Source organism: Malania oleifera, chromosome 2, assembly GCF_029873635.1.
Source record: "Malania oleifera isolate guangnan ecotype guangnan chromosome 2, ASM2987363v1, whole genome shotgun sequence".
NCBI classification, from domain to species: Eukaryota; Viridiplantae; Streptophyta; class Magnoliopsida; order Santalales; family Ximeniaceae; genus Malania; species Malania oleifera.
In genome coordinates this window covers 25,023,250-25,039,019 of record NC_080418.1, presented here as the reverse complement: position 1 = coordinate 25,039,019, position 15,770 = coordinate 25,023,250, and the positions used below count along the sequence as shown (strand labels likewise).

The 15,770-nt window shown below is 36.0% G+C and overlaps 1 protein-coding gene across 1 annotated transcript; it reads right to left on the bottom strand.

The window, feature by feature from the left end:
- Window positions 1-3,394: 3,394 nt before the first annotated feature.
- On the bottom strand, window positions 3,395-14,254 carry LOC131147608 (beta-galactosidase 8). Its single transcript, XM_058097108.1, has 19 exons — window positions 13,638-14,254; window positions 13,462-13,557; window positions 13,231-13,343; window positions 13,055-13,121; window positions 12,876-12,968; window positions 12,538-12,681; window positions 11,784-11,872; window positions 11,539-11,644; window positions 11,314-11,401; window positions 10,952-11,070; window positions 9,620-9,784; window positions 7,070-7,269; window positions 6,850-6,959; window positions 5,475-5,584; window positions 5,068-5,181; window positions 4,645-4,755; window positions 4,176-4,387; window positions 3,761-4,097; window positions 3,395-3,648 (listed from the first exon to the last, which is right to left on the bottom strand). The coding sequence occupies exons 1-19, from the start codon at window positions 13,803-13,805 to the stop codon at window positions 3,541-3,543; spliced, it is 2,550 nt and encodes an 849-aa protein (XP_057953091.1). The 5' UTR covers window positions 13,806-14,254; the 3' UTR covers window positions 3,395-3,540.
- Window positions 14,255-15,770: the final 1,516 nt, after the last annotated feature.

The window sequence follows — 15,770 nt, the reverse complement described above, 5'->3', positions numbered from 1 at the left end:
CAACATTTTTCAATTGTTTTACCCAACATTTTTCAGTTGTTACACATTTACCCAACATCTTTCAGCTATTTTACCCAACATCTTTCAACTGTTTACCCAGCATATTTCAGCTGTTTACATGATTGCATTAACACAGACAAGCAACATATTTCATATCATGTTTTATTCACAATGCATTGCTTACTTAACCTGCATCTCATACATTTAATATATATTTGTACAAAATTTACATTTACTCATGCCACACAATTTAGCAATAAAATTCATACAATGCCTGTAAAATGAGTCAACCAACATTTAATGTTTATATACTGAAAATACCTTTCATTTCTTACATAATTATCTTGAAAATATTTTCCACTTTCATCAGTTCATTCTCATATATACATATCTAATAAACAACCATAAACTCAAAAAAAAATATAATTTAAACAGTTGACATTTTACCCATACCGAAACATATACACGTACATATAACACAATTTATTTTTTTATTAAATTCATAAAAATTCTGATTTAATATATATATTTTCCCTTACCTGATTTCTTGTACTACGCCAACAAAGACCCCGAAAAGATGCCTGTGGCGCTCACCCGGACCCTGAAATTAAATTCCTAATTTCAATAAATTATACCTGAATAAAATACTATTTAAATATTTTCTAGAGTCATAATTCCCAAATAAATAGTAATATCCGCAAATATACCCAATTTGTCAAAATTTTCAAATCTCACTCTCGCTTGGGAGTGCGGCCTAAAAAATCCCAATTGGAAGTTTACCTATGTCAAAATAACGATAATCGTGATTAGGACCACGTGGTGGTACCCAATTGTTGATTTAACCACATATTTATAGAGAAATTGAGAAAATAAGAAAAAATTATCTTTCCCCAGGAGTAATGTCTAAGCCGTTCCCACAACAAATCTGCTCCAATAGAAATGTCGGCAGCGGAACCAGGAATCCAACGGCACCTTCCATTTCCTGATCCGACACAAACTCGTAGAGAAATTGAGAAGAGAAAGACGAAAACGAACGTGAGTTTGGGCGAGAGAACCGCGCCCTCTGCAACTTCCTTCTTCTTGAAGCAAAGCTTAGGAAGATTACTTTATATATATATAATTATTATATTATTTAATTAATAATAATAAATATTTAATTATTTAATTTAATTTAATTTTAATTAATTATTATTATTATTTTATTTATTTATTTTATTTATTTATTTTTTAAATTCAATGTAAAAATATTTAATTTAATAACTAATTATTTAATTTATCTTAATTTAATTTAATTTCTTTAATTTTAATTTTTTTTCTTCTTTTTCCCATGCCATTCTTTTTATTTATTTATTTGTTATTTGATATATTTTTTAAATTATTTTAATCATTTTAATTTTTCGGGTCTTTACAACATGCATTAAATATTTAGGTACAGATTTTTTTTTTATTTTGACCGGTCAATTAAATATTTATGCACAGGTTTTTTTTTTGGTTTGACCGATCAAGGGTTGACTGGTCCGGTCTGGTCAACGGTCAACTGGTTCGGTCAACCGGTTCACTGAACCGAGCCAAGCTCTGTCCAGATGCATGGGTCGAGTATGGGTACGGGTCAGGTTGGCGGAGTCTCCCATGCACATTTAATCGGGTCAGGCCTTAGAGTGGACCAACCTATTTGACCAATGGCTTAGGCCTTATAAACCTAACTGGTTTGTTTACTGAACTGGGTCGGGCCTAGATCCCACAGCCCGTGAGCTTTAACAAGGCTCTTCTCCTCAATGGGTTGGATGCAGCCCACGACCCAATACCCTAGGCCTAAACAACACAACCCACGCCGTTTCAACCCTCTTTGGCGCTCAGGAAACCTTAGCACCATTGACCCTTCCTTGCCTCCTGATCCAGCATGGCTTTACTTCCTCACAATGACTTCACTGTTACGCGAAAAACTCAATACAAAAACTTTCCCATAAAACTGAGACCACTCAGTGAACAAACCGATCAAAAAGAAAATCTCTCTTTAGAAAGAAAAACATGCCGTGAGATTGGTAAAATAAGCACAATACATAAACCGAATTTGCATATTTAAAAACAGTGCATGCCGAGTGAATTTCATCATAGAAAGTCCATAATCGAGAAATTTTTAATCCTTTGCAAATAAAAGACATGAAGGCTTGGTCAATGAAGTTTAAGGGTCATTCTTGCATTGAGGGAGGTGTAACATAAGGAGTAGTTATGATAGGAAATGAATGGGTAATAACCCTATCATGAAGCCCTACAACCTGCTAAGAGTTAAACGTACAAGGCATTAATACTATGAAAAACTCACCTATAAAAGGAGAGTTTGGTTGAGGTAAGACTCACCAAACTTTATTTAGTATGGCCACTTTTCTATCCCTTGACTTAAGCAATGGAATGATCCCTAAAATACAATCAGGGTCCTTCGAAGTTCTTTTATTTTTTTGCGGGCTTATTGTGACTTGATCCCTCAGATTTTGGTATCAAATTAAACAATTCAATTGTAAACTCTTCTTCACAACTAAAATGGACCTTAAACATGGATTTCATATTTTTGTTTCAGAGAAAAGCAGAAAACCTTTAGAGTTCATTTGCAGTCAGCAATCACAAGAGCTCAATTCCTTAACACTAATTTAAATATCAATTTTATCATCATAAATGCAGTAATATGCTTTAAAGTATCTTTCCTAGGGAAAAAAAGTTGTTTCAAAGATTTTAAAATATTTAGGCCATCAAGTTTGCAAGAAGTCCAGTCAATTCCTTTTCCACAAGCAAAACAGTGTATTAAATCCTCGAGATCTTAAAGCTCCAATAGCATATTTTACAATCTGGCAGCATTTATAAAAAAATATTCACATTCTAATTTAGGACTTTAGCTTCATAAGCCTCAGCATTTGAAACAAGAAGAATATCATATATGATCCTCTCTCAAAATGGTTTCCTAAATTAAATTAGTCTAATACACGCATTGCCATTTTAATAATTGCTTCTAAACTACTCATTGTTTTTATTACTTAGATCAATATTCTAATACCAAAAACAGATGAGAAAATCCTCTTCATTTGTGTTTGGAATTTGTGTGGATTTAAATAAAATACAATACAATACAAAATCATATAGAATTTTGTTCAAATCCATTGAAATCTAAATCCAAAATCTGAAATCTAAACATAGCTTAAGGAAAAAATATCACATGAGGTCTGCAGAAATCATGTATAGTTTTATCTTGATGCTTGAAGCACGAAGAAGGTTACTAGATGCAGAGAGAAACACACTTGAACCCAATTGGAGTACTTTTCTTTGGGTACCATTACTGCTGCCCAATCCGATGAGGGCATTTTCAAAGAGCCAGCCTTTTATTTTGCTAGGAAGAAAAACGACGCACCATAAAACCCTTTTATTTGATTTCTATTAGGATTTAATATCCTTTCAATATCAGTCCCCAAGTTTATTCAATATACAGTTTCTTGGGGCCAATGTTTTTCTTGCACCACAATACAAAAACTAATTGTAACCAGCAGGGTCTCTTCATCTACAGGAAGCTTCTACTGCCAAACTCTTCGTCACTCCCTTGCATGGATTGCCAAATGTCTCAGCTGATACTCCAATGGCGCAACTCTTTAATCCAACGCAAGCCTGTAAAATTTATAGTTGTAAGTTTCTACTCGTTAAAATTCAATTATGAGGAATAGAGGAACCAAAGAGAGGAGGTATGCAAAAATCCATCAGTATTCAGCAAGGTCCACACCTTCTTTACGACGGAAAGAGCCCTTCTGCTGCTGCACTGACCATGGCTAAAATTTCCACAGGTTCCGCGAGGAGTTCCAAAGCTTGCAAACTCGATGGAAGAAATAACCTGATTAGGAGATGGGCACTCCAGTGACAATATAGGCCCTAATTTCCTTCTCGCCTTGGCATCCGAACCCCACATATCTACAGGTGCCGGGTAGGACTCTGACACATGTGAGCACAAACTTCTGATCTGCCGTGTGGCAAGAGAGATCGTTGTTGGATCCCCACCGATTTCCTCAAACAACACTAGAGTGTTCCCACTTGCTTGCAACCATGAACGAGGTACGTGGTATCTGTGAGATCCAATGACATTAGAACCAAAGAATTCAATGATGGCATTCATATTACACTGGAAGAGCTCTGACGCTTACAGTTTCTGAGATGCCTGCCCACAGTTCAAGCGGCACTTGTTCGAATTATAGGATCCTCTGTAATTACAAGAGTCCGGGCAACCACTACTTGGAGAGATATAACTTGGCCAAAAACGACCAATGCTTTGTCCATTCACCCATGCCTCACCTTTCCCCATCCCCGTGAAGTCTAGAGCAATTGGGTTGCTGCCAGCAGGGGCATCAAATTTTGTCTGAAAAAATAAGGAGTGCATCTTGTTAGCCTCTAAAAACTAGGTTTCCTTACTAGCCACCAACTGCAATGTGCAATCCATGTAACAGAAGAGCATACTAAAGCAAGGTACATAATAATGTAAACTTCCCTGGCATGCAATGCATGGCTAGATGTACTACCATCACTGATGAAAACAATAATCACTAACAATTCCCCCCACTTCAGTAAGATGATAAAACTTACTTAAATCATGACCAAAACAGTAATTGTATTCACCTTGTACCAAACCAAAGGTTGCTGCTTGGGCAAAGTAGAGAATGGCTTCCACTGTGAAGAACTTTCACTGCTTCCACTAGGAAGGCCTAATTCTTCACCTTTCAGTCCAATCTGTGTTCATTGAGAGAGAGAGAGAGAGAGAGAGAGAGGAAAACATAATATAATTGTTGACCCAAAAAATAGGATCAGTGTGTAATCAAACCAAGGCTAAAAGAGAAAAACTCATTTCAACCCCAATATATTTTCCACTATTTATGATTGATGGGTGAAATATATGTTTCTTCCCTCTAGTAATTAGAAAGAGAATTCAAGAGCAAACATCTTCAAAGCCATAACTTATAGACAGTTCATATGCCAATTTGTCAGCAATGAGTATTTTTGTTGGCAATTAGCATGTCATTCCCAAAAGTAGAGAAAATTGACCTGATATGTCCACTGTAGTGAGGAGAGATCAACAGTGGTGCCATTCTTCAAGCCTTTGATCTTTACTGGTCCAGTGATCCCAGCACCTACTATGTCAAAAAATGCTCCATAGTTCTGCAAAAAATAGATATTTATAGATTAGAACAAGGTGGTTTTCTTCCCAAAATTATCTGAGTGTGCATTTGATATGCAGGAATGGAATGGAATTGGAGGGAAAGGAATCAAATTTATCACTCGATTTAGTCACACTTTCCATTCAAATTTTCATTCCTTTCCTTTTCATACTGCATTCCATTTCACAAACCAAACATGCTGTGTGTTAAAACTCATTCACATAAATAATAAATACATTTGAAGGGAATAAATTATGCAAAAATCCAAGTCAGACATTAGAAGGGAGGTCAAACCTGAAGTCCCACGGTCAAACTCAGGAGAGCTATTGTATTCTTTTCAGGCACAAGTGTGATGGGAATCTCCACAGCAACCTTTGCATTACCACCATTGCCCATTCCACTCCCTACAGAAGCCCCATTAATATATAAATATGAAGTTCACTGTCGCTTCAGTTCAAGCCAAGAGTATAAATGGAGAAAACTTCCATGTGCAAATTAAAAGTGGAATTGCATGTAGACCCATAATTATTGTGTGAAGGCAGCACGCTATCGTGCTCATCACCTGGACAGAGAGAGGCATTGCATCTGCACTAGTTTCCCATGCAACATCATTCACATGATCAATAATTTTTGTGTGGACTAGGTAAGAACCATGGTGCATTTATCACAAGGCCAAACAATCAGGTTTCTTTTTTTATTTTATTTTTTATCTATTGAAGTTTCCTGTCCATTGTATTGTAGCTTGCAAAATCAACATTTTAATGTTCTAGATTGGTCTAAATATTTTGGTAATATGGAAATCCCAGCCTTCTGTTAGGTTGGTTTAAATATCATAAAACCTCAAAAGTTTTGAAGGATAAATTTTAGGAGGAAATGGTAAATAATTTTTAGGATAATGTGATGGCCGAATTGTGGAGGCTCATCCCACCATACACTTAAGCAGGGTTCAAACCTCACTATTCCCATCCCCAACTTATTAAAAGAAAGGAAATTCTGGCATGTCCGCTTTCTAACTTGTTTATTGCCAAGTCTAATGCATAATTGTTGATGTTAATACTTGATGATCTAGTGCTAAATTTTACTGCAGTGGAGATGAGACAATTGAAAGACAGCCCACCTCACAGTTGCTTGTCTATCTATTACAACAAAGCATTCAATTTTTATTTATTTTTTGTTAATTTGATTGTCCCTTAGGGCACACCTCAACAATGGGACATTCATTTTGGAGATCTTTGGTTCAAAACATGTGATGAGACAGGGAGGGAAAAGGGATGAGTGCCTCTCAATGGATATTAGAAAAAGATATAATCAAAATAGAAGAAATAAAAGAAACCAGGTTCAAGAAATTTATTTAACAACTGAAAACAACCAGCTTAATTTGGTAGCAATTGGGTTCTCTTATAAACGCAGAACATAAAAAGCCTGTTCAAGTTAAAAATACAAACTTTATTGCAGCCATATATAAGAATTTAAGTCGTGGCAGGACTTCAATATTTTATTACACAAATATTAATTCTTCACTCAAAAGCAGAGAAACAAAGGAACTTTAAATTAGGTTTAGAAAGAAAATAATAATAATAATAATAAAAGATAATCCAGAGGGGATAGCTAAAGATGTATGATAATATAAGAATAGCATACTTGCCCAACTTTATTTAATTGTCATCACCTGCAAGCTTCCCATTAACAAAGGCATGAAGACCATGACCAAGAGACTCTACATGCAGAAGAGTTTGAGATCCGTCTTGAAGGAAAGGCTCGTCAGCATGAACTTCAGTGCTGCCAAAGGCAGGAAAAGTTAGAAATGTCAAATGCATCCAAATTAATATCCATATGAGCAACAATTATGCCTTGCAAAAGCTATTATTCAAAACAGAGATTTTTCATACCTCAGCGAGTACCAAAGGTAGTCACTTTTATCAGCTGTAGTATTTATTTGCTCCAACAGTCCAACTTTTGTGAATGAATCTCTCTTTGAAATGCCCACTGGCTCATTAGTCCAACTCCAGTCTGACTGGAATGCTTCAGATGAGTCTACACCATCATTCAAAGGATGCGCAAATCTTGGAATAGTGGCCACAGAGTTAATCTGCCAAAAGAAAAACTTACATAATTTACTTAGATAGATGTCAATAATATAAAAAAAATTCCATCCTATTTAAATAGCCCCATCTTAGGGAAAATAAAACACAATAAAACAAGGAACCAATTCTTAGCAACACATGAAAATAATGACATAATTTCTAAAGAATGGGGAAAACAATAGTGACTCCACACAATAATGCACAAGAATAAACCATATATCATACATTGTAGGATATTTAACTTCTTGCACTCCAGAATCCAAATTATAAGCCGATGTTTCCATTTCTATATTTACCTTGTGCATGTCAAATGAAAATTGGAGAATCAGCGCCCTAGAAATGCATAAGACAAAGTTGATGTTGCTTTAGGTAAAAAGAGGGAAAAGAAATCTCAATAACCACTAGTAGCGAGTGCATGAGACGGCAGGACCGAAGAATGAAGCTTGAAGGAGACCCACAGCATACTGAAAGTGCACTGATGAGATTCTCATAACTGAAATCAATTGAGTCACAAAACAAGAGGTGGTTTGGGAATGTAGGCCTGCACATGAAGGTTTCCCCCATCCTAGCTAATCCCTAGAACACTGATGTGGCACTGTGGCTTTTATGATCATGAGTTTGAGTCGTATAATCATTGTCCTGATAATTATATGTGCTCCACAACTTACCATCAAGCGCAAAAGTATTTGAGTTATTTATCCAAGCATTAGCATTAGGATAATCATGTTGTCTGCATAGGTATTCTTGTGCCTATAACAATAGAAGATAGAAGTACTGTACCACAGAAAATGGTTCAAGAATTTGTTGCTGTCTAGTTATGCAATAATAATAAATATCCAGAACTTGTCAATATACTTTTAACATATCTGTGCTTTATTTCTGAGTTCTTATAAGTCTCGGAATACCAGCAGATGGCATCTGACAATCACAGATTCAATTATTCACTCCAATGATGAAGAAACTCATGGGCTGATATATTGCATCATCACGAAATATTGAACACACACCATCCATGATAGCAAAGAAAATAGAAGTACTTGTGGGACAGTAAAAGACCATGAAGAATTCAGTAAAAGACTCTGAAGAATTTAAAGGTGTCCAATTACACAGTAATTATTTCCAATTAACTCATTGATCTACTTTTAACATGTATTCTTTCTCTCTGAGTTCTCACAAGTGTCGGAATACCAGCAGATGGCATCTGGCTGTGACAAATTCAATTATTCACTCCAATGATGAAGAAACCCATGGGCTGACATTGCACTATCATAAAATGTTGAATGCACACCATCCACAATACCCAGAGTTTATTGCAGAATGCACAAATCTATGATATTAAATAAATTTGGCAGGCGGTGGCGCATGGACTACTAAGTGCTAAATGATGGGGGAAAGAACATGCCTTACTTTTTTCTTTTTCTTTTTTTTTTTTATAGAGAAAACACATAAAAGCAGCAAAGCATTAAATGAATCATGATCAGGCAGGACAAAATGAGTGAACTGGTTGCATAAAGGTAAATCAATCTCATATCAAAACAAAATGACTTCTAGCAACATCCAAAAAAGCAATTTCCTGAGGGGTCCTGATGCAAATGATTCAATTTCCATGGAAAATAACTAGATGAGGGGTACTCACAACATAATTACACTTTTCTGCCAACAACCAAGAAGACTAAACAAACATGCTAATAAATCAAATACAATTTTCACCAATCAAGACAGAGTTATGCATTAATCAGAAATGTGAAATATAATCGCAAGAATTTATAATATCTTTTTAATGAGCATTTACCAACAAGCACTTTATTAAAAATTTTCTTCATGGTTTTTAATGCAAGGAAAAAGCTATGATAAGATATCTGACTGTGACAAAAAGTCGAGTTATTTCAACATGCTGCAGTCAATCAAGGATAGAAACTGGATTATGCCTGCACATTATTCAGATAAAATGGGAAAAGAAAACATGGACTGTCAAGAAATAAAGAACTAATCATTGTTTTTACTATTATACCCTTCTGTTTAACAGAGATGTAGTATTTTAGAAATTCAAAAAATGAGACAAAAGTAATAGATATGAATGCAAAAGGCTTGTCCAACAAAAAATTGTAGCAGAGTTGTACCTGGAAAAAAAAAATCCAAACACAGACAACTGAGGTGATATAAGTTCATTATTTTAAAATCATTTGTTTTATACATTTCTGAAGATGGTATAGAGCTATTAATTTCAATGGGCAAAAGGCAGTAATCATATCCACCTTCAAGGAAAAAATTATGTGTTTCTATCTACAATTAACCAAAGGAACTTGCTATTTTTAAATGGTCCACTACAAGGGCATAATGTTTGCTGAGACAAACCTTTGCAGTATTAAGAACCACATTCTTGCAGTCTGGTAAGATGCTCACAGACCATGCAGGCAAGTGGTATGTATTGCCGTTGAAATTCACAGTTGCATCAGAGTTGGTGCCAACATTGGCAAGAAAAGCAGCACATGACCCTGATCCCGTTTTATAAACACTGGCCTGAAATCAGAATACATCTGTGTAAACTAAAGATTTATGGTACACTATATGCAAATTTTCAACAAAAAGGAATTTTCGAGATCATGCAAGATCAATGTACATATAATCCATTGGAATTTACAACCAGACCAACGAGCCTTCTACTTTCAAGTCAAACAATAATTAAATTAACCAGGACTGGTGATCATATTCCATCAAATTTGCTCAGGTGTATATACAAATTTTGCAAATCCTTTTGTATTGACAATTAAAATTCAAGTCAGCGCAAATTAAGTCCGTATACGTTCCTTCAGCAAACACCATTAAATAGCAAACAACACTGCCTACAGTTCATAGTAAGAAATTGAAGAATCAATTTTGAGTTTTTGAGTTCCCAGGAATTCGAGAATGACAATAGCCAAATTTCAGGCAAATCTTCAACCTGATTTTACAAGCTTGGTGAAGGTTCCAAGTAACTAATTTTACCATAGAAAGAAAGGAAAGAAAATGCCTTATTATTTGATGCCATAAGGTGGTGCGAATTGCCAGCCACTTCCTTTTGGGAAGTGCAAGGCAAAGAGCCCCTCCACTGTTCAAACAAACATTTGAAGGACGCTAACACTTATCAAACTTAAAACAGTTTACTAGTGCAGCATCATGTCATCACAATGAGATACTTTCCTTCTACATTATCAAAAATTGCAGTCAATATTTTTAAACAGATTCCAACTCCATATAAATCACATTTTAGAGAAAGGAAAGAAAATGTTTGAACATTTGATGCCATATGGTGGTATGATCATAAAGACAAAAATAAAGGGGCGAAAAGGCCGATACGCATGCATGCCTGCGCAAGCATGCACTGGTGATTCTTAATTGTTGACAATAATGAGAGATATTCCACTACACCTGACTGTTATTTGGCCTGAACTCAATTTTTGTGATGCGAACCTTGTCAGATTATGGGCATGAGGGCATAAATGGGTAGTATGAATACGAGACAAGATGGGACTATTATGATTCCTCCATGAAGTAAGTCTAATATTTCTTTTCCTACCAACAATACATGAAAGATGCAATGTTCAAGAGTGAGTGAATAAATAGTTGTGTCCCAAAGAAGACATAATTATCTCTATAGCCTATATAATAAGATTGGTTAAGAGTTAAGAACTGTCAGTAAACTAATACCTCTAAATTTGAACCAAGGGAAGTGATTGTTGGATCTGTGGCCACCATTGCATCCTCACAAAGCTTAATGGCCTTATGCAGATCCCTCAGGTGACCCCACTTTGGTTGCCGAAGGAGTCCTGAAACATACATGGAAAACTTGAATTCTTTAACGGATGAAAGACACACTTAAAAACCTATTAATTAGAAAAAAATTTCCTCCGATAATGTATCTTAACAAAGCATGTACTCAGATAGCACATACAATTGCAGCATCATCTTGGTGATAACTATTGGCCTATTACTTATGTTGTTGGAAACTGATAATCTGGACTTTGCATTTTGAGGTCGACAGTTCAACGTTGCATGGACAGAGATCATACCATACTCATCAATTGGAGCATCATAGTCATAACTTGTAGCAATAAAGGGTCCACCAGTAGTCCGGCCAAAGTTAGTCCCACCATAATACTGTTTGGTAGCAACCAAAACATAAATTAATACATCAGTTCATGTAAGGAAATAGTTCTAGGAGTACAAGAACTTCATACAATCATCATCAATAAATTATGTTGAAGCATCATTATACTCCAACAGCAATGCAGTACCATATAATAATTTTGGAAGGTTCCACCTCGTTGGAAAAAGCGGGCAACAGAAAATGCAATATCTTCAACAGGTCTAGATGGTAGGCTCCCACCAAATAAAAGAAACCTGGTATCTCAGTAATCAGAAAGTTCATGAATAGAGAAATATTTGGAAGATAATGGTACATGAAATTTTCCAATCAACCCTTTCAAAGGAGTCGTCCAAGCAACTAAAATTCATAGGATAAAGAATTCAGACAGCTCACCATCCAGTCCAATTCTCAGTCCACATCTTGGGTTTCTTGTTGGAATTTGGAGTGAATTGATCACAATAGAACCCATTACAAGTGTTGATCTGTAAAAATTAACATCAGATAATAGTGAGCAACAAAAAACTACTGGGCAACAAATATTCAGTTCATAAAGAGATGTTAAAAAAACTATGTCAGCTGATTATAAACAGGAAGCTTGCTTGACTGTTGAAAGATTATTTCTACTAATTTCCAAGCAATTGAGATGGAAGTATGGTACAGCTTGTGATTCTGCAGGAAAGGAAGAAATATTTGTAGGGAATTAACACGAAATTCCCAAATCCTTCAAGAAACAAAATAGAGAGAAACACACGCAAAAAAAAAAATCAATCACACGCACAAGACAATATTTATGTGGTTCGACAATTTTGCCTACGTCCACGAAGTTGCAGGAATTTCACTATCATCAAGAAGAAAATACAGAGAGTGCGCCATTCAATATTTTCTTTCGCTCTCTCTTTCTCTAACTGTGACGGTCACACTTAACCCTAATCACCATAACAGCAAATTTAATATCATGCACACAGCAATGGGCTACAAAACAGGCCCAAGAAAATTTTCCCACCCCCACAAGTACGGTTTGGGCCGCTTAGTCCACCACACAGCATTAATTCGGGTTGGGTCATCATCCATATCAACACAACTAGACTCCACAAAGCTCAACAATATTCACTGATCCAATATTTCTTATTTTAATAATGAAACTCACGATTGGGTCAGGAGCATCAGCTTGCTGGCACATCACCCAGGGGACCCCTGTATCCAGAGAGATAGCCATGGTTGCCGCCCAATTGATATATGATTTGGCTGCAGACCCATATGCCTGATCAATGTTTCCATACTCATTTTCAATCTGGCAATAAAAGGAATAGTAAATAATTATTTTTCTTAAAAAAAGAAAAAAAAAAAAAATTATAGAGGAAAACACCCTTGTCGCCAAGAAAAGATTCTGATAATTCGGTAGATACACTCCAACCCACGAACACAATATAAGGAGCCCAACAACAAAAAATCACCATTGTCCGTTAAAGAAGCTAAAACATCAACCTGGGATAGGATGATTGGTCCCCCTTGAGACGCATAGAGTTTCTCCTTCTTCATCATGTCCACAATCATAGCCGTAAAACGCTTCATCTCTCCCTGAAATTGAATGGCGTTTTTGAGTAAACAGAATTTGGAAAGACCAGCAACTCACAAATTAACAACACAGAGAAAAGAGGGAAAACCTTGAACGGCTCATTATCAGTTCGAAACTTGATACCAGGAATAAAATGCAACCAAACAGGAAACCCCCTGTTCATATGAATTAGAACTCGTAATTAATCAGGAAATATGAAGTGGTTCCATTTACAAACATTTATTAGAGGTAATGTTCATTTGAGCAAATGGTCTAACTCTTCACCCGTAATTCCATTCCGCACACACATAAGGACCAATGCGCAGATGGACATACAGACCAGCTTCCGCGACCGTCTTCACGAACTTGACCAAATCTTTTCTTCCCCCAAAATCATACTACAATGACGCTTTGTATTCAAGAATCAAATGAACGATTGAATAAAATAGCGAAAGAAACGGCTTAAATGCAAGAAATGCTAATGTCCGGAAAACTGGAAAAGTCTAGGAAACGAACCTGGCCACGATTGGGTTCGTGCTGGTCCCAGAAAACGTAGGTCTCTATTACATCTAAACCTCCGTCTTTCGATTTCTGTATGAGGTCCGGCCACATCTGTAGCAATGCCCGTTCGTAATATTGTTAAGGAAAGAAACAGAGTTCGTAAATCAGACAAAGAGAGAGAGTGTGTGTACCTCAGGAGTGCTGCGAGGGTAATGGATGGAGCCGGAGATCAAGACTTTGCGCTTGCCGTCGATGACAAGAGCTCTGCCATCGTAGGTGACATTGGCGGCAGACGTCCAAGTGGCAAGAACGCAGAGCGCCAAAACCGCCAGAACGTTCAGCATACCCGCGCCTCTCATGGCCGTTGTCTCCTTGAGAATGAGACAAACAAATCTTCAGCTGCTCTGCTTCTTCTTCTTCTTCTTCTTCTTTAAACACAGTTGTTTAACTATGCTTGTTTTGGGGAAAACAGTTTCTTGAAATGAAGCATCGCTTCTGATTTGGTCAGTGTTTGCTTGGCCGCTTTGCGATGTAAAACCCTTCACAGAGAGAGAGAGAGAGAGAGAGAGAGAGAGAGAGAGAGAGAAGGGAAATCAAAGAATAGGGAAATGAGTTAATACAAGCAGTTAAGCTACGGTATCCCACACCGAGCTGAACACGCCATCGCCCTCTCCCTGTCTCTCAATATTTATAATGGGAGAGCCCGCCATTGTCGTCTTCTCCCTTTGTTCTGTCAGCAGTAGTGAGTATTATTTTTCAATTGGTCCCGCTAAGGCAACCATAAACACACGCGAGAGCAGTAGTACACGACTGTCACAGTGATAAACAGTTGTATATTTGCTCCTGATAGGGATATACCTTCCGGACAAAATTACCCTCCTCTTTAGACAAAAATACAGAAGCGTCCTCATGGTACAAGCATCTGAAAGGGAGTCGGTTTGATAACTGTACTACAGAATGCGGCGATTTCCGTGAATGTCCGCGTGAAGAAAAGATAATGATACTGTTGCCCGCGAAGCATATAAATTATAATATTCATTTAATTTTTTTTTAAAAAAAAAACATCCTTACAATTTTTAAGTAATAAAATTAAAAATTTAAGGATTTTCTTAGTTAAATTGTATTCTTGCTTTTTTATTCTCTTATGCAGCCTAATTATTTAAAAAATAAAATATTGATAAAAAAAGTTGCTCCCGTGACTAGATAAAAAAATGCAATGTCATCTCACGCTATAAATTTCAAACATGTGAAAAATACTTAGTAGATACGTTACGTAGGTAAACTCACATGCTGATTAGCATATATAAGATTAATATATTTAAAAAATACTTATGAAGATCGGTTTCTCTACATAAAATTTGTAACCTACTAATCATAAAATATTATATTTATATTTGACCCTATTGAAATGGTACGAGACTCATATCATTGAGACCCACATCATTGGAATCGATACCAATATGTTTTGTATGAAAATATTCGAGGAATATCAGTAAGGGGCTCTCCAGTTCCCTCCACATAAGATTTGAAATTAATATTTGGACCAATAAAAATGATGCAAGACTTGTGTCATTGAGATCCACACTAAACTGTGTCTTTCATTTGGATAAGACTAAGTGCTAATTACGACATCTTATTTTGTAAATTTTGAAATTCTAAATTCACGAATCATTAGCTTCAAATTTTTTCAAATAGTCCAATGCTATCAAAATATCATGTGGTGGATAAATTTAAACTTTAGCAATTATTATTAGGTTGGTTTGGTCAAGAAAAATAAGAAAAAATAATAATTGGTGATTGTATTTTCTCTTTATATTTAATATCATTTAAATAAATATATATATATATATTCTTAAGAGTTTGAAACAAAATTTAAAGATAATTTTTTGAAAATGTAAATTTCAAATATTAAGGAATTTAAAAAATTTTAAAATTTTATAATATATTGTGTATAGATTTGCACATTTAAATTTAGAACAATGACACATGTCAACACATCGTTGATTCTGTTGGTACGTACGTAATATTTTTTTACCAGCCATTGTGTGCAGAAGCTGGCAATCACAACTGTTCTCCACGTGGAAAAGATTGTACTGTGAGAATGTGAGTCGAGAGGGAAAGGAAAAGCCACGCGCGTCCAGACAGCTGTATCGCACTCACCCACTAAATGAGTGAAGTTGAAGTGGTGCGGCGGTGAGCCACCGACTGCTATCCACTGAACTTTGCATTTTCTGATTCTGAAATTTTGAAACCCCACGCTCGTCTTCGGAATTGCATTCCACGCTCCCATAAAATGAATAGCCTTCCATCACTGCTCCAATTTA